Genomic DNA, 20,392 nt, shown 5'->3' with positions numbered 1-20,392 from the left:
GAATCAGTGAAATAGTGATTCTTGAACTCTTTTAAAGTTACCAGTGTGTGCTATACCTTTAGAAATCATCTTGTGTGTGTGTGTGTGAGTGTCTTATGTTAATGGGGAGTGAGCGCTGTTGCAATTATAATGCTGATGTTGCGAAAATAAGCGTTTATCCTTTTGATTTAAAATCTGCTGTCTATTCTGAAACGTTGCAGCACTGGAAGGGTTAAAACACTCTCTCTGTTGTGGTCAGTTGAGAAGGGGGAGAAAGAGGAAAATATCCCACATCTCTCCCCAGTCTGTAACACCTAGCTTTCATCACCTTAAAATCCAACTATGTTTTTTGAGTACCTTTGCCTCAGTTCCCTGGTCTGACAGGTTACCACAGTAAGAAGTCTCACAACACCAGGTTAATGTCCAACAGGTTTATTTGGTAGCAAAAGCCACTAGCTTTCGGGCCTCTGACCCTTCGACAGGTGAGTGGAGAGTTCTGGTCTACCAAATAAACCTGGTGTTGTGAGACTTCTTATTGTATTTACCCCAGTCCAACGCCGGCATCTCCACATCCTGACAGGTTACTGCAGGCTTTTATTGCTCTTTTTGTGAAGGTAGATCTTCTAATTTACACTTATTTTTTGTCCCATGTCCTTATTTCAATAGTGTGAATCTTCTTATACTGATCAGTGTTATCCATTTACATCGACTGGTGCAATTCATTTAGTGATAAATGCAGTTCCCTAATATTGATTAGTGCAGTTCATTCATAAACATTGCTGCAAATCCTAAGTATTGATTGGTGTAATTCAATTACAGAAAATTAGTGCACTTTAACTTAGGGTGCACATTGCAGTTAAATTTACAGAGATCATTGCAGTCCGCTTCTGATCACTGCCGTTTGGTTAGAACAATCCCCACAACCCTGTTATAGCGCCCAGCACTGGTTGGCCACAGCACGCTTAATTGGCCTAGCAAGCCACTCAGCTGTACCAAACAAGTAAGTAAGTAATAGTAAAAGTGGACAGACTGCCTGGCATAGACCTAGGCACTGCAAATGACAAAGACAGGCCTTGTCCAGTTGACCCTGCAAGTGCCTCCTCACAAACATTGTGTGAAAATTGAGACAACTGACCGCTGACTAGTCGAGCAATAGCCTGACATGGTCATACTCATCGAATCATACATTACAGCAATGTCCTAGATCCTTCATTACTATTCCTGGGTATGTCCCTCTGACCTGACAGACACACTAGAGGTGACAGCTCAGTGGCATAGAGTCATGAGAGAGTGGCTTTGGGAGCCCTGAACATTGCTTTCGGACGCCATGAGGTCTCATGACATCAAGTTAAATATAGGCAACTAAACCCCCTGCTGGTTACCACCTCCTGCCCTTCCTCAGCTTGCCAGAGGCTAGGAATCCTGTGGTGAGTAATTCACCTGACTCCCCAAAGCCTGTCCAGAAGGAACAAGTCAGGAGTGTGATGGAATACCCCCCACTTGCCTGAATGAGTGCAGCTCCAACAACATTCAAGAAGTTCAACAACATCTGGGACAAAGCTTGATCAGAGTCACATCACTATCTTTAAAATTCATTCCCACACCACCAGGACACCAGCAGCAGAATGTAACATTTACATTGCAGCAACTCACCAAAAGATCATTCAAACTCAACCTCTATAATTGCAGCAGACACATAAGAGCATCATTAGCTGCAAATTTCCTTGCAAGTTACACACCATCCTGATTTGGAACAAGATCACTGTTTCTTTACTGTCACTGGGTCAAGTTGTGGATCTCCCTTCCTAACAGCACTGTGGGTGTACCTGCACACTATGGATTGTAACAGTTCGAGGAGGTTCTCACCAACACTTTTTCAAGGGCAAAGAGAGATTGGCAATAAAAGCTGGCCTAGCCAGTGATAATGTCATCCCAAGACTTAATTTTAAAAATCCTGCCTCAATCCACATTATTCACCCACAATCCTACAGCCCAGAGTCCGACTGCCCGCAACCTGAATGATTGGTTCGAAACAGGACTCATTGGATTTAGAGGAGGACAGCAAGAGACTGAAGACGTTTATATCCGCAGCCAGATATCAAACTGCTGCAATGGCCCGTTTCTCTGAACCTACCTCCTGTCTATCATCTGATAACACTTCTTCAGCCAACCCAGGCCTGGCATCCTCCTGCGAGGAGTGGCCCCATTCAGGTACACGATCATGTAGTCTTCAGCAACCAGTAGCTCCAAGATGCTGATCACGTACCTGAGAGACAGAGAATGAAACAGCACATGTGAGATCATCTTCCACATACTCAGCAAGTTCCTTCCTCTCTATTAATTCTCTCAACAGCTCCAATTCCCCTGAGTTGTCAAGACCACTCATTCAACATTCATCTAATGGATGAACTGCTATTTCCTTTATCTAAGCAATAGTAAAACTAAAGTCATCAACCTCAATCCTGTTACGAATTCTACGTTCTTATAACATTCAGCTGGGTCACTGTGACAGAATCTAAGGTGTTAACTTTATTCTTAATTTTCTCTGGTTAATGTCTGCTACTGCAGACACCATCAGCCCTCTGGCAGCTCATCTCCAATATCAATTCTTCATATGTCAGTGTAAGTTGGGGCAACACAGTGGCACAGTGGTTAGCACTGCTGCCTCACAGCGCCAGGAACCTGGGTTTGAGTCCCGGCTTGGGTCACTGTCTGTGCGGATTCTGCATGTTCTCCCCGTGTCTGCGTGCGTTTTCTCCAAGTGCTTCGGTTACCTCCCACAGTCCGAAAGACATGCTGGTTGGGTGCGTTGACCATGCTAAGTTCTCCCTCAGTGTACCCAAACAGGTATCGGAGTGTGGCGATTAGGGGATTTTCACAGTAATTTCATTACAGTGTTAATGTAAGGCTACTTGTGACACTAATAAATAAACTTTAGGCAGCACATTACAACAGGATGTTTAACTGGGGTTTGGGGGAGTCACAGAGGAACAAACTCAAGTTCTAATTATTGTCTTTCACACAGATGCATCAACAATATATTACTTTTGAAGTTTAGTCAATGTTGCTTGTGGGGAATTGGTGGATAGTTTGCTCATGGTTTTGATTTGGCAAATAAATTGAGTGCTCAGTTATCAATGGCCACTACTGGCAGTTGTCCCTATGCTTTTAGATTCCTTCCCTAAACATATCCACTTTCTACCCTCTCTTAACAACATTCTAACCAACCTGCTCTCCTACCCAAAGATGTGCAGGTTAAGTGAATTGGCCATGCTAAATTGTCCCTTAGTGTCAGTGGCACTAGCTATGGGGATAGGGTCTGGGTGGGATTGTGGCCAGTGAAGACTCAATGAGCCAAATGGCCTCCTTCTACACTGTAGAATTCTATGATTCCAATAGTGAGCAGGAAGTTCTGTAGAAGAGTCATAGGAACTCAAAACAGTAACCCTGTTTCTCTCTTCATTGATGCTGCCAGACCTGCTGAGTTTTTCCAGCATTTTTTGTTTTATTTCAGATTTCCAGCACTAGCTGTATTTTGCTTTTATTTTAGTGAGGCTGCTGTCTCCTCACCCAGGTCCAACAACTTAGTTCAGACCCCAATCTGCAGCTATTGGGTGGCTTTGCTGTGTGAGACTCGAGGTGATTGTTATCCAACTGCCAGAGGATTTTAACCTAAATCCCTGAGGTGAAATGACAATTTCCCACTGTCTGCATCACCAGTTCCTCTCCCCTCTCACACCCAGAATGTCGAAGACCTGGCAGAGCTGTACAGTTACTGTCGGAAATGTCAGTCACAAAAGACAAGAAACGGTGAATGTATTAGTGACATTTGAACAAATTATTACAGATTAACGTTTAATATTCAACCTACATGATACAATTGCAGCAGTGAGTCATCCGTTTTCAATAAGATTAAAACACTAGGGAATCTCCTGATGGATCAGCGTGAAAACGGAATCAAACAAACAACAGTTCAGCTGCCTCTGCTGCCTTCTTGACCACTGAACTAACCCTCGCAGCAGGCTGTCTTCATATCCCTCCTGAATCCATCTCTCCAGATGCTCTGTCCAAGCTCACTTTATTCATGACACCCACCCACTGCTTCTGTGACTCGATTCTGCCAACCACCCAGGTCCCTTACCCAGACCCAATGCTAGCTTACTTTATATTAGATTTAAGGAGAGCTGATGATGTTGCGCTAATGGTCATTCAGAAGTCCAGGCTCATGCTGTAGGAGGACAGGTTCAAATCCCACTACAGCAGCCGATGAAATTTATATTCAATTAATACATCTGAAATTATAAAGCCACTCTCAGTAATAGCAACCATCAGCGACTGTTATTAAATGCCATTTGATTCACAAAGGATTTCTTTAGGTAAGGAAATCTGCCGTCCTTACCTAGTCTGGCCTACGTGTAACTCTAGACTCACATCAATGTAGTTCCCTCTGAAATGGCCTAGCAAGGCACTCAGTGCATTGTTCGCAGGCCGAACCTCCCCACACATCCCACCCCCCCCACCGACCCCAATGGCCAGCCCTGATCATTGGCCTCCCTCCCTCTGCTCGCAATCTGTATGCAGAGTGGCAGCAGAACTGCCACCCCCACCAATTGTCTCCAGCAGCTCCACCCCATCAAAGCCTGCCCCCATCAGGCCTCGCCCTCTTGGTATTGCCCCATGCCTGATCAGCAGTGCGAAGGTGACTCTGAGAGTTGTTTCTTTGCCTTTTTGGGAATTGCCAGGGGGCCCAGGCTGGCACTGCCATGGTGCCAATGTCCAAGGGTCATCCCCCTGGTGCCAACCCTCTGGGGGGCCCCCAATTGCCCTCCCTTCACTCTAGCAGAGTCAGGCCGCCAGCTCTCTGCCTCACACTGCCAGAGACCTGAGTTCAATTCCAGCCTTGGGTAACTGTCTGTGTGGAATTTGCACATTCTCCCCATGACTGCATGGGTTTCCTCCAATTTTCTTTCACAGTCCAAAGATGTGCAGCTTGAGTTGACTACCTATGCTAAATTACCCCTTCATGTCCCTAGATGTGTAAGTTAAATGGATTAGCCATGATAAAGTTAGAGTTATAGAGATAGGATGGGGAAAGGCCTGAGTAAGATACTCTCTCAGACTCGGTGCATACCTGATGGGCTGAATGGCCTCCTTCTGCAGGAATTCTATGAATTAGGGATTGGCAGCAAATCCTGGTCTTGCCAGTGATGCCCACATCCCATGAAAGAATATTTTAATAATGCTTTCCCCTGCTCAGGTACTGTCCACCTCATTTCAAAACTACCATTTAACCCCACTCCCAGTTCTTACAAACTACTAACCCATCTCCAACTTCCCTTGCCTTGCAGATTAAATATAGAAAACACTTTAGTCAGGATCATTAAAGAACGTGACATTCTCACTAACATGTACTTGTTATACCTCCAAAGCCTGTTTCTCAATATTGAGTAATGATGCTGCAGAAAGACACTGCTGATGCACATGTTTTGTGTCACATTGTGTAAGGTGGGATCCAATTTATTCACATTTGGGAAAAAAAGCTTTCACCAGCTCAGATGCAAAATGCAAAGTGGCTGATCCTGCCTGATGGAGACCGTTTGCCAAAGGGGTAGTATTGTTTTGTCAGTGGAAAATGCGAATACTGACAGAGTGGACACAGGTTCATCATTTGTTCAATTCTAAATTCCAGATACTCCATCCAACACACACTTCCTGCACGGGAACTATTACTGATGACTGTTCTAGATTATTCTTTACCGGGGTCTCAAAGTTACTGGACTCTTTGAGGGTGATGCTTCCAAAAAAATTCTAAGTTTGAATTTGCATGAAACTGGAGTAGATCACGCTGATTTTCCTCAGTGGGAGTTTGAAAATGAATCTCCCACACTCGGTGTACTGCAGAGTGCCTCAGCGTAAATCACGCTGAAATTCAGTAGGTGGGGCCTAATCCCGCTGGAGAGGCCAGCAGCAAAGCAGTGAGCCGGCCATTGCGCGTGTGCTGATCTGTCAGCACCAAGATTGGCACATGCGCAATGGTCCCACACTGCCGGCCAGCCTTCTGATTGTTGGCCAGCTCAGTCGCTGGCCAGCCTGCAATCTCTGCATCACTGGCAGGCCGAACCTCACCCCCCGCCACCTACCGCGATAGCCAGCCCTGATTGTTGGTCTCCGTCCCTCTGCTCACGAGCTGTATGCAGAATGGCAGCAGGACACCCCCACCCCCCCCTCCCCCCCGATTGTCCCCAGTGGCTCCACCCCAGCAAGCCCTGCCCCTATCAGGCCCCACCATTTTAGTATTGCCCCATCCCTCATGGGCAGTGCCAAGGAGACCCTGAGCATTAGTTATTTGCCCTTTGGGCAGTGCCAGGGGGCCAGGCTGGCAGTGCCATGGTGCCAATACCCAAGGTCATTCCCCTGGCACCAACCCTCTAGGGGCCCCGATTGCCCTCCTATTACTCCAGCAAGGTCAGGCTGCCAGCTCCCTGAAAGTGGAGAACTACTCTAAACCCCATTGGAGTGAAATATTCACGGTGGGGGGGGGGGGCGGGGTGTGCTGGAGATTTCAGTCCCAGGCTCACTCATTATATTTAAATTAGATTTGCATGCTCCTTTGCATGCCCAATGCGTCTCCATGCCTATTTCTGGTGAGGAGCTGACAGCCCCAGAAATCCAGCTCTGGGAGACATGTTCAGGGCCGGATGCCCAGTATGCATCGCACTAATCCAGCCCCACTGAAATCACCTGGCACACTGTGCTAAAGGATTAGCACGGCAGGATGGGAGAATCACCCGTTATGTCTCTTACCATACCCTTCACTCTACATCTATGAGCTTCCAAAAGCCAAGCTTGGTATCACATTAATTTGGTTCAACTTCTCTCCATGACGTTTTGGACTTTGACCTTTCACTTCTGTTTATCAATATTAAAATGAAACACAACTGAATTAAAGGAGTGGACTGTTTTCCTGCCTTGACAACTAAAACCCATCTGGCTCACTAATGTCCTTTGGGGAGGGAAATCTGCCATTCTTATCTGGTCTGACCTACATGCGACTCCAGAGCCACAGCAATGTGGCTGACTCTCAACTGTTCTCCAAAGGTGACTAGGGATGGACAATAAATGCTGGTCAGCTAACGATGCCCATGTCCCACAAATGAATAAAGGAAAACTTCATTTAGACTCAAGTGACCCTAACAGGAAGAGATGGTGAATAAGGATAAGATTGGGCACTTACAGAAAGAGGTTTTCCATGATGTATGTATAGTCTGCACATCCGCTGTCAGGTAAGTAACACGCAGCAAATACAATGATCGCATTCAATCCCTCACCATAATAACCTATGAGAAAGAGAAACGTGTTAATTCCATATGATGACAGCTTAGAACAGTTAGTTTAAAGAAGAGTGAATGCTGCAATCACAATGGGCAACAACTGAAAGCAAAAGGCCAGCAGCTCTGCACAACTAGACCTGTTTTCACTGGACAAAATACTGAGTGGGAACAGAGAGACAGAGTTGGAAGTGAGCTGCTTGGCTGGCACTGTGAGCAGAGAACTAGAAGACATGTTTTTTGTGATGTTAGTGTACCTTTAAGAGTTTTTTTATAATTCATGTTCACAGCCTTAGGTGATGTCATTGTTGGGAGGAGAAAAAAACTGTGGGGTGGGTCAGGTGACAGGAGCTCAGTTTCAGTTTGGGGAGTTGTGGTATTAGCAGTATTAAGCTGAAAGGGAATTCTCTCTCTCTCCTTTTCCTTTCAAAATTCTCTTGCTTCTCTGAAAATCTACTGTTGTTGGGGGCTGGACCAGGGTCTCTCTGGTGTTTTAGAGAAGCTGTCTTGTCTTCAAACTGTTCTGAGTCTCAAGAGTATTTGACTGCAGAAGTCAACAAATGACCTCAATCCCAGTATCATTTGAGGAGTCAATTTGCTGTATTGAACCTGTTTAAAGGGTTTTGTCTATGGAAGGTTTTGGTTTCCATTGGAATGCATTAGATATCTTTGTTAAGGGTTATACGTTATAGTGCTTGTTTTGTTTCTTGTTTGTAATTGGTAGAAGTTCTTGCCAATTTTCTTTTTATACAAGTTAACTATATCCTTAAATAAACTTTGTTTGATACAAGCTCCCTAGTGGGTTATTTGAATCATACCTGAAGCGGAACATCTCATCCTTATCCTAGCCAAATTCAAATTGTAAACTTATGATCCAGGCAGGCTTCATAAAATTTTGGAGCTTCTGACCTGAACCATAACACTTTTAAAATTATCGTAAGAACTGAACAAATATTTTCCCTCCCATGGCTTAGCCTCAGAGTATGTGGCAGAGATCCTCACTAACAGATCATTAAAATGATGTAGGTAAATACCAGCTTGGGAATGGGACAGGAGGTTACAGGAACAAGGAGACATTGACATTATTAAATATTCCACAAGTCTCAATTGCAGAGGCAGGGAGAATAAGAGATGGGAGTGTGTAGGAGGGGAAAAAGAGAGAGAGAGAGACAGTTGAAGGAAATGTTTACGGAGGGTGCAGTCCAGGGCCTGGATAATGAAGTTGTGAGGACTGATGAATATTCTTGGTGGATTGTTTAAATATATTTAGGAATCAGGGAGTATATGTACAAGTCATTTTCTCAGAAATTAAATGGCTGGGTGCAGGTAAATTGTACATTGAGCGTAGACGGAGATTAACTGGGTGTTGTAGAATCCAGTATGTGGGCCGTGGATGGAATGAATGGTGTTTGGGCTGGGCTTTTCTCATTCTGTGTTTTGTTTTGTTCCCAAAGGCAATCTCCTCCTGTGGTTTGGAGTGGTTCTGAATCTGATTTCCCCCAGCCATGGATTCTGGCATCACAGTGTGGGTGTTTGCCAATTCACTCACATGTTCCAGCATGTTATGGTGCAAACTATCCAAGTACTGCTGTGTGCCACCAGATTATGATTCCCAACAAGTCCATTTTAAATAGCTGATTTCTAACTCTGCCCACCCAAGAGGTAATAGGAAAGAACTCTTGGCACCTTTGGGAAAACTGCAAATCTTATTTTGACACAGAACACATTTCTGCTGTCAGCTATCCTTCTTCATTCTCTTCAAATGTAAAATTCAGGGAATTAAAACGCCTCGCTCTCCACTGGAGTACACTGATCATCCCTACCTCCATGTGTCACCACTCTCATATACGGCCTGATGATTTTCATATCAATCCTATGCTCCTGCTCTCCAATGATGATTGTCCTCCACAGCCGCCCATTGGTCGATTCCCCATCTTCACCTGCACAGTCTTCAAAAGAGCCCCCTTTCGCACTGGGCGAGTTTTTCGCACTCGCAACCGGAGTATCATCTGGAAGACAGAGACCCCTTGTGAATGATCTTAGCTGGCCCGTTTCAGTGAAGATGCTATCACACTCATTCAATCAATATCTTATTCATCTAATTCTTCATCCACTTTTCAATCCTGAAAAGTGCAAATTTTTCTTGGGCTGTTGAGTCTGATATGTTACCAGTTGGACAGTGGGAAGCATGAGTAGATTGCCCAAAAACAGATATTGGAAATCTGGAATAAAAATAAAACGTGTTGGGAATACACAGCTGATCAGGCAACATATGTGGAGGGAAACAGAATGTTTCAAGGCAAGGTGACCTTTCATCAGGATTATTGTAGTTGAGTCCAATTGTGCCTATAGCTGACAGTTTGCACACGCACTTTCATAAGATACATGTGCAGAATTAGGCCATTTGGCCCATCGAGTCAGCTCCGCCATTCAATCGTGACTGATATGTTCCTCATCCCCATTTTCCTGCCTTCTCCCCATAATCCTTCAACCCATTATCAATTAAAAATATGTCTAACTCTTAGAACATAGAACACTATAGCACAAACAGGCCCTTCGGCCCACGAGTTGCGCCGATCACATCAACACCTACCAATCTATAGACCTATCTATAACCCCCAATCCCATTAAACCCCATATACTCATCCAGAAGTCTTTTAAAAGACCCCAGCGAGTTCGCCTCCACCACCACTGACGGCAGCCGATTCCATTCACTCACCACCCTCTGAGTGAAAAACTTACCCCTAACATCACTTCTGTACTTTCCTCCCCGCACCTTAAATCTGTGTCCTCTCGTAGCGACCATTTCAACCCGGGGAAATAGCCTCTGAGAGTCCACCCTATCTATTCCTCTCAACATTTTATAAACTTCTATCAGGTCGCCTCTCAACCTTCGTCTCTCCAGGGAAAAGAGTCCCAGCTCCCTCAACCTAACTTCATAAGGCATGCCTCCCAGTCCAGGCAACATCCTTGTGAATCTCCTCTGTACCCTTTCAATAGCTTCTACGTCTTTCCTATAGTGAGGCGACCAGAACTGCGCACAGTACTCCAAATGAGGCCTGACAAGGGTCTTATAAAGTTGCAGCATTACCTCCCGATTCCTAAACTCGATCCCTCGATTAATGAAGGCCAGTACACCATACGCCTTCTTGACCACATCCTCCACCTGCGAGGCCGATTTAAGAGTCCTGTGGACCCGGACCCCAAGATCCTTCTGCTCTTCAACACTACTAAGACTCCTGCCCTTGATAGTGTACTCGTTCCTCCCATTGGTTCTGCCAAAATGGACGACTACACATTTATCCGCGTTGAAGTCCATCTGCCATTTCTCCGCCTAGTCCTGCATCCTATTTATGTCCTGCTGCAACTTTTGACATCCTTCCAGACCATCCACAACACCACCGACCTTCGTGTCATCAGCGAACTTACTTACCCATCCCTCCACTTCCTCATCTAGGTCATTTATGAAAATGACAAACTGCAAGGGTCCTAGAACAGATCCCTGGGGCACTCCACTGGTGACTGACCTCCATGCTGAAAAAGACCCATCCACAACCACTCTCTGCCTTCTGCAGGCAAGCCAGTTCTGGATCCACAAGGCCAAAGGCCCTTGGATCCCATGCCCTCTCACCTTCTCAAGAAGTCTTGCATGGGGGACCTTATCAAACGCCTTGCTGAAGTCCATGTACACCACGTCCACTGCACTTCCTTCGTCAATGTGTTCAGTCACATTATCGAAGAACTCAACTAGGCTCGTAAGGCACGACCTGCCCTTGACAAAACCATGCTGACTATTTCTGATCATGTCAAACCTCTCCAAATGCTCGTAAATCTTGTCCCTCAGAAGCCTCTCCATCAGCTTACCAACCACTGAGGTCAGACTCACCGGTCGGTAATTTCCCGGGCTATCTCTGTTCCCTTTCTTGAAAATAGGAACTACATCCGCAATCCTCCAATCTTCCGGAACCTCTCCCGTCTCCATCGACGACGCAAAGATCATCGCCAGGGGCTCTGCAATCACTTCCCTCGCCTCCCACAGTATCCTGGGGTACATCCCATCTGGTCCCGGCGACTTATCTATCTTGATAGAATTCAAAAGTTCTAACACATCCTCCTCCTTAATATCCACATACTCAATCTTTTCCATCTGCTGCAAATCTGTAGCAAAATCTCCCAGATCAGTTTCCACCGTGAATACTGAGGCAAAGTACTCATTAAGCACCTCTGCCATTTCTTCTGGTTCCACACAGACCTTTCCCCCTTCACCTTTTATAGGTCCTATCCCTTCTCTTCTCATCCTTTTACCTTTCACATATTTATAGAAGGCCTTGGGATTCTCCTTAATCTTACCCGCCAAGGTCTTCTCATGACCCCTTCAGGCTCTCCTAATTTCCCTTTTAAGCTCCTTTCTACAGTCCTTATACTCCTCAAGATCCTTAACATCTCCTAGTTCCCTGAACCTTTTGTACACCTTCCTTTTCCTCCTGACTAGGTTCAACACAGCCTTCGTGCACCACGGTTCCCGCGACCTACCAAAACCCCCTTGTCTCATCGGAATGTTGTCATGCAGAGCTCCAGACAAACATTCCTTGAATATCCGCCACCTTCCTTCGGTACTTTTCCCTAAGAACGCCTCCTTCCAGTTTATTTGTCCAAGTAACTTCCTGACTTCTTCGTATCTCCCCTTACTCCAGACAAACACCTTCCTATCCTGCCTGATCCTATCTCGTTCCAAAGCAATTGTGAAGGAGATAGAATTATGGTCACCATTCCCAAGATGCTCTCCTACCGAGAGATCCGTCACCTGCCCTGGTTCATTCGCCAGTACCAGGTCAAGTACAGCCTCTCCCCTCGTAGGCTTATCCACATACTGTGTCAGGAAACCTTCCTGAACACACCTAACAAACTCCTCCCCATCCAAACCCCTTACCCTAGGGATATTCCAGTCGATGTTTGGGAAATTGAAGTCTCCCATCACGACAACTCTGTTATTACTACATCTCTCCAGAATCTGTTTCCCTATCTGCACCTCAACTTCCCTGTCACTATTGGGCGGCCTATAGAATACACCCAGCAAAGTTTTTGACCCTTTGCTGTTCGTAACTTCCACCCACAGAGACTCTGTAGATAGTCCCTCCATGGCGTCTTCCTTAAATTTACTCACTGTCCCAGCATCCACCACACTTGGGGGTAGTAAATTCCACAGATTCACAACCCTTTGGGAGAAGTAGTTTCTCTTTAAGTCTGTTTTAAATTTGCTACCTCTTATCCTAAGACTATGGCCTCTCAACCTAGAATGCCCCAGAAGAGGAAGCATCCACTCCATGTCTATCTTATCCATATCTTTTATTGTCTTATATACCTCAGTTTGATCTCCCCTCATTCTTCTAAATTCCAGAGAATATAGGCTTAAACTGTTCAGTCTCTCTTCATACGACAAATCCCTCAAATCTGGAATCAATCTACTGATCTTCCAATGCCACTACACCTTTTCTCAAATAAGGGGACCAAAACTATGCACAATACTCCAGGTGCGGTTTCACTAATGCCTTATATTGTTGTAACAATATTTCCTAACTTCTATATTCTATTCCTTCAGCTATAAATGCCAACATTCCATTTGCTTTCCAAAGGAAGTTATTGGATTGCCATCTGGCAGGGCAACCCTGGGAGATTTGCTTGTCAATTGTGGCATTTTCTTACTAACAATCCAGTTGAGATCATCTAATTCAGTAAAGGTCAAGTATCTGTCCATGTAACCCTACCACACAGCAAGGCTGGAATTTTATGGCCATTTTTGCCCTGCCGCCATTGCAAGCGAGGATGGAGAACTTGGCACCTGGCCATCTCTCTGTTCAATGCAGTGGGACCAGAGAATCCCACTGGTGCAAACAGCCAAGACATTCTGGCACAAATGTACCAACTAAGTCATTGGAGAGCCTTCAGTAATAACATTTTCAGATATCTTACAACCAAACAATGTATACATTATATGAGTGATGTTAAAGGGTTGAGAGGGAAGTTTCAAAACACTGAACCTATCTTTTGAGAAAGCCTGTAGATGTGACAAGACAGGTACATATATAAGAATGCACTAAGATATCCACAGACAGATGAGGCATTGACCCCAATCAATGACTGGCATTTTATTCTCACTCAGTGACTCAGCTAAACCACAGGGACCAAGAACAAATTCTGATTCCTAAATCCACATTGCTCTCAATGCATCCGCAATCGTGCTCGGAAACTTTAAAACATCTGCCTCCTAGTCAGCATGGAATCAGTGTTTATAGATGCTCTCTAATCTGAATTGATCTCCAGTGACAGTATACTTGTGGAGCCAAGGCATTGTGTGATTCTCAGGGCTAGAGGGCAGGTAATAATTGGACCAAGGTGAGCAGATATAACACAGCCCCATTTCACCTTTCTTCTCATAATCTTCCTAAAACACTCCGAATATGTATCATTTATATAGCAGGCTGGAATGTAAGGGTATCTGGTGAACAGACAGGAAAGCGGAGTTGAGGCTGAGATGAGATTAGCCATGATCTTATTGAAAGGCACAGCAGGTACTCCAGCTCCTAGATCTTATATTCACATGTAAATACAGCCTCCTGGGAGCCGAACTGTAGCAGAACCCTTCAACCCATTACTAATTAAAAATCAGTCCATCACCTCCTTATTTACTCAATGTCCCAGCATCTATGGTACACTGGGTTAATGAATTCCCCACATTCATGACCTTTGAAAGAAGTACTTTTTCCTCATCACTGTTTTACCATAGGCAGGTTGGTGGCACAGTGGTTGACACTGCTGCCTAACAGCAACAGGGACCCGGGTTCAATTCTGGCTTTGAGTGATGTCTGGACCCTATTTTACCATTTTAATTCTAAGTGCTGGGTGGACTTGAAACTGGGAGCGTTTCCGACCCGACTTTTAGACCCATTCTCAGGCATTCCCATAGTGCTCTGTCTGAAAAAATACCAGCTATTCCGAATCTTGCTGCTCAATGCGCCCAAATCCCTGCAGCTCCAATCGGTGCCTCCAACTGCACACGTGCAAAAAAAAGATAGAATGCTACTCCCTGCTACGTCGCTCCCAGGCCAAATAATGCCTCCCTCTGCTCCCCGCAGACATTGCCCCACACTCACAACACTACTGACCCCCTTATCCTCCCAACCCCCACCACACAGACCGATCGCAGGCCTCCCCTTCCACAACCCCACCCCCCATTGATTGCAGGCAGAGTGGCAGCAAACCCCCCTTCCCCCTCACTGATCTCAGGCAGAGTGGCAGTGGACCCCCCCTTTCCCCCTCACTGATCTCAGGCAGAGTGGCAGCAAACCCCCCTTCGCCCTCACTGATCTCAGGCAGAGTGGCAGTGGACCCCCCCTTTCCCCCTCACTGATCTCAGGCAGAGTGGCAGCAAACCCCCCTTCGCCCTCACTGATCTCAGGCAGAGTGGCAGTGGAACCCCCCCTTTCCCCCTCACTGATCTCAGGCAGAGTGGCAGTGGACCCCCTTCCCCCTCACTGATCTCAGGCAGAGTGGCAGTGGACCCCCTCCCCCCTCACTGATCTCAGGCAGAGTGGCAGTGGACCCCCTCCTTCCCCCCACACCGATCTCAAGTAGAGAGCCATCAGACACGCGGCACACACCTCTTCATTAACTGGAACGGACTTTTATGGAACATGTCTGTTTTGTGCCGTATCTGGATGGGCGAGTGCAATGATGAAGGGGGAAGTGCCAGTAAGATTGGGCATGTGGCCCATAAGTCAATTTAAATGCATGCGCCCATTTCGGGCACAGTCCCAATCATGGCCATTTTTGGGCCTTGGTAAAAGGGGAACCAACTACTCGCCTCACGCCTGACTTTACCAAGTTTTCGTGCCCGAAAACAGGCACAACTTGATAGTAAAATGGGCCTTCTGTGTGGAATTTACATGGTCTCTCCATGCCTGCATGGGTTTCCTCTGGGTGCTTGGGTTTCTTCCCACAATCCAAAGATGTGCAGGTTAGGCGTGTTGGCCATGGTAAATTGCCCATTAGTGTCCCAGGATGTACAAGTTAGCTGGATTAGCGGGATAATGTGGGGCTATGGGAATAGGGCCTGGGTGGGATACTTGTCAGAGAGTCAGTATAGACTCAATGGGCTGAATGGCCTCCTTCTGCAATGTAGGAATTTTAAGATTCTGTTCTATGAAATCTGTTACCCCATATCCCAAAACTATGACCTCTTGTTTTAGATTGCCCCACAAGAAGAAGCATCCAGTCTGTCTACTTTGTCAATCCCCTTTAGTACCTTACATACCTTACATATAATTTGATCTCCTCTCATTCTTCTAAACTCCAGGGAGTATCAGCCTAAACTGCTCAATCTCTCTTCATAAGGCATCTCTGGAATCAATCTAATGAACCTCCTCTGAATTGCATCTAATGCCACTACATCCTTCCTTAAATAAGGGGACTAAAACTGTACACAGTACTCTAGGTGCAGTCTCACCAATGCCTTGTATAGTTGCAGCAACACTTTCTTATCCTTATATGCTATTTCTTTAGCTATAATTCCATTTGTTATCTTATTACCTGCTGTACCTGCATATCCATTTTCTGCGATTCATGCACAAGGACACCCCGATCTCTCTGCACTGAAGCACCCTGAAGTCTCACTCCATTTAAATAATAAGTTGCCTTTCCATGTTTCTGACTGAAATGGATAACCTCACACTTATCCACGTTAAACTCCATCTGCCACATTTTGGCCCACTCACCTACCTACCTATATCCATTTGTAAATTTCTTATCTCCTCATGGCAACTTACTATCTCACCTACTTTAATGCCACGTTCAAATTTGGCTATAGTACCTTCTATCCCTGTATCCTAGTCACCCATAATAGATTGTAAATAGTTGGGGTCTGTGGACCGAACTCTGTGGCATCCCTGTGGCTAGTTACATCCTGCCAATCAGAAAAAGACTCACTTATCCCGCTGTGACAGGCTTTGATATTAACATAGGAATTTATAATGACTAAAGTTAATACTAAAGAACAATAAAATGATAAGAATAGGATATAAGGCTGTGCCGATAGGAAGTGATTTGAAAATATTACTAGTCAACATCTGGTTTTAGATGGATAAGTTGCAGAGTACAGTCATTCCCTTATCTGTCTCTGATAGCAGCAGTTTCCATTTCTGTCACTCCACCTCTGATTTTTGCTTCAGTTTCTCCTTTGCTAATTTCCCTTTACTCTCTTATTACTTCTTTATCTCTTTTATTGTGTTTTTTTCCTTCTTTCCTTTCAGCTCAGAGATTCTGGGTTATGTGATGTAATATGGTAAATGAAGGGGCCACTAATGCCTGTATTTTGGAAGTCTGGGTAGTTCTGACGCTCAGGGGTTCTCTCCCCAGCCCATCCCTCAGTCTCATGTTTTCCATTACTCTCATCACATTCCCTATCCCTTCACCTTTCCAATTATTCCTTCCAGTTCCTACCATCATGTTTCTTCCCCTTTGAACCGCCTACCAGTCTCCTTATTCGCTTTTGCAACACCCTGCTTTCAACCACTTACCTCATCATTAACCTGCCTTCCACTCCCATTTACTCCCCCTAGGATCTGATGTTGAGAAGCCAGATCCCACCTCAATCAGTTCGCATTCCCCTCACTTTCCTATTCTTTCTCTGTATTTAACTATCACAGATAAGTTTGTTTGGTTTGCTTTCAAAATTCCAGTTTAAAGAAAAGTAGTCAATTTCTCCATATCTCTCTCTGCCCGTCTCTTTTTCTCAATTCTTTTACTCAACCACCCTCTTCAGCCCCTTTTTTCCTCAAACTTTTTCTCTCTCAATCCCTATCTTCCTGCCACTTCTCTCAGTCCTGTCCTCTTTCTCAACCTTTTTCTCTCTTTCATTCCCTCTCTTTTGACCCTTTGTTCTCTCCTTTGATTCTTCTTTTATCCCTCTTGCCCCCTGACTCGAACAAGCCAAGTTATTAGCTGGAATTACCTTGGCTGGAATCTCCTTCCCTTGGTGAGGGAAGGCAAAGGGCAACCACTCTGACCTTGCTCAAACTCCATTTTCTTCTGTAGGGACCATTTGATATAGTACCATATGCTCCCAGCCTACACAACGAAAGGAAGCCTCCTGCAACGATACAGAATTCTACAATGGGACTGCACTATGCCTGAAGAGGCAGTGGGCATGTTGAAGAGGGCAGAACAGCCCTGAAGAAGACTTCAACATTTTGGCTGGAACTCTCTGACTATGCCTGCGGCAGTGCACCAAATTCTCCATTCTCACTGGCAGCAGTGGCGTGGCAAATGAGGTCAAAGAGTCTCGGCCTTTATTTAAGCCAAGGCATGCAAAACTTGGTAACTCAGATCCCAAGTGAGGGAGAGGAAGCCCTTTATGGACTTTCTTCCTCCATGTAGAGTTGTACAATTTATAATCATTTAACGCAATGTCTACCACTTTTCTCTGGCAGCCTTTGGGGTCGGCAAAGATATAAACGAGCCATCTCACCAGACCTGCTTCCTTGTTGTCATTCAGCTATGGACACAGAAGGGGCATATGGCACAGTAGTCCAATTAAACTCCAGTTTCCAGTTTTGGATGAAATAATGGAAGAAAATTCAGCCTGCATTCTCTCTCCATCACTCATTTTAATACTCATTTTCTGAAACTTAAACAAAACCAAGGCTACAGCATGCATGTGTTTAATGCATGCTTCTTCTTACTCATTATCTCCATAGACACAACTCAGCCACAACTTTTTTGAATAGTATTAAATGTTTTACATCAAGAGGGTGAGGTGGGGTGAGGGGGTTGCGGCTACAGAGGAGATTTAAAAGAATGTCACCATAAATGGTGAATTTTATCCCTGAGGAAAGTTTGGATAGGCTGGGGTTAATTCTTTGGAACAGAGAAGGTTGAGGTGGGGTGATTTAACTCAAATGTACAAAATTGTGAGAGGGTTTGACAGAAGTGGAGAGAAAGGGCTTATTTCCCTTAGCAGAGATGTCAATAATTAGAGTACACAGATTTAAAATAATTGGTAGAAGAATTAAAGGACATGTTGAGAAATTTTACACCAAAGAGTGAAGGGTGGGGATCTGGAACTCACAGTTTGAAAGTGTCGGAGGTAGCTCGCCACATGAAAAATAAATTTGAATATGCGCCAAGTGTCAGACACTGTGCTGCTATGGACTAATAGCTGGAAAGTGGCATTAGACTGGATTATTTTTTCAGTCGACACATGAGGCTAAATGGCTCCTGAAAGTGTTGGAAGTTTTCTAACTTTTACCTTTCTGATTAAGGTGTTGAAATTTGTCCATTTGTTTTTCAATTTTTTTTAAATGCTGGGAGGCACAATAATCAAGAAAGCCATCTAGCATACAGCTAGGTAGATATATTTGTTCTGTCAGGAATCTGCCATGCTCCCTTTCATATGCTTGCAGCAAATTTATGCTTGCAGCTGATAAGTTTACAGAAGCAGTTCCCATTATATACGTGAACGCAAAGATTTAAAACGGGAAGGTGTTGTCACAAAAGTGTGACAAAAAACATGACTGTGGGAAGTCAAACTGTGAAGGCAGGAGATAGGTGCGAATGCCAGATTTATGGTAAAATATTGATAGATTTTACACCCATTTGTATGGCACTTGATTTCTGCAAATGTCACACTGACTTGCTGTCACACATGCCCCATCATACATACAGCACTGTTACAGCAAATGGTGGGACTTTATGGCCCCTCCCGCTGTTGGCATTTTCCACTCCCGCCAAAGTTGATGGGCTTTTGATTGGCTCGCTGTATTTTACAGCCCCGCTCCCACCTGGGCGGGCTCTAAGATTCTGCCTATTACATGGCGTCATGAAGAACATTCTGACTGGTGATGATTATCTCTATTGGGGTTAAGACTCTCAAAAGTGTACGTGCCATTTCATGTGCAATCATCTTAAATCATTCCCTCAACTTGTTCTTTCCAATAATAGACTTGTAGCCATCATGACGGTCACCACCCTCGTGTTGTACAGATCAAAATGCCTCCTCCAGACACATTCCATAGTGTTTCACAGTTTATCTGAACACTGTAGGAAATATTCATATACACACCATTACACTTACAGTGCCAATACTGAATACCAGCACTAATACTAAATGGATAGTTGTCATATCCACAAGAGACAGCTGCACTACATCATAGCTCCTGAGCCCTGTTCACGTTGTATTGACATTATTTGTATTTTATTTGACAGAGGTCACTTTGCAAGATGGTCTTGCCAACACATTAATGATGAGCACTGGTGGGAAAATTGAGACTGTAATCTTAAAGTCTGTTATTCACTCCTGTGTCCAGAGAGCTGTGTGCCAGTAACAGAGCCTTGCAGAATTAACCCTTTGGGGGAACACATTTTATTCATCCTGAAGTAAATATCCCTTATGAAAAAATGGCCCACGACAGAGCAAGTTCCAACATCATAATCAATGATGACCAACAAGGAACAATTAAGCAGCACAGTGATTATGGGTAATACTTGTACTCTTCTCACCAATCGCGAGAGGAATTGGAAATGAATTCCAATCCCACTGTTGATGTCTCAACGCTTTGCCTTTTTAACTCAATCCATCAGACTGGACCCCCCTAGTATTGTAAACCTTGCTTGACTCATATATAATGAGAGAGATCCCAGAGAAACCTGTTACTGAGGAAGATGCAGTCTAGCAGTCATCAACCCCTCCTGGATAGGAGGGAAGAAAATTGAAAGCCAAATAATCTTTTCAGAATTACCTTCCCATTCCAACTCATTTCCATTTCCTAAATATTCCAGGGAGTCTGTCTCATCAGGAGTCTCCAAATCATCGACATTAATGTCGAGGTCATCAGGCGTATCCAGGTAATCATCCGACAAGATGGAGCCTTCACTCTGATCCAAGGAGATGTTAATTTCTGGGGCAACAAGAGTCTTACGCTTCGGATGATTCCCAATGATATTCAGTGTGTTAGGGGGCACTGAGCAGGAACAGAAATAGAGACAGTTACTACTATTACTCTGTATGGGTACTTTCAATGATATATTTGAAT

At 44.8% G+C, this 20,392-nt stretch overlaps 1 protein-coding gene across 3 annotated transcripts in view; it reads right to left on the bottom strand.

Moving 5' to 3' along the window:
* atcaya (ATCAY kinesin light chain interacting caytaxin a) overlaps window positions 1-20,392 on the bottom strand; it is a 64,745-nt gene that overhangs the window by 14,339 nt on the left and 30,014 nt on the right. For all 3 annotated transcript variants that reach the window (XM_080212812.1, XM_080212810.1, XM_080212813.1), the window contains 4 exons: window positions 20,099-20,320; window positions 9,131-9,316; window positions 7,214-7,316; window positions 2,114-2,245 (listed from right to left, as the gene is read on the bottom strand). In XM_080212812.1, the coding sequence (XP_080068938.1) occupies window positions 2,114-2,245; window positions 7,214-7,316; window positions 9,131-9,316; window positions 20,099-20,320 (643 nt within the window). The remainder of the gene's footprint in view (window positions 1-2,113; window positions 2,246-7,213; window positions 7,317-9,130; window positions 9,317-20,098; window positions 20,321-20,392) is intronic.

This window comes from Carcharhinus amblyrhynchos, chromosome 26 (genome assembly GCF_965287045.1).
Source record: "Carcharhinus amblyrhynchos chromosome 26, sCarAmb.v2.hapA, whole genome shotgun sequence".
In the NCBI taxonomy this organism is placed as follows: domain Eukaryota; kingdom Metazoa; phylum Chordata; class Chondrichthyes; order Carcharhiniformes; family Carcharhinidae; genus Carcharhinus; species Carcharhinus amblyrhynchos.
Note: the sequence above shows the minus strand (reverse complement) of the source record. Positions and strands in the feature narration are given on the sequence as shown.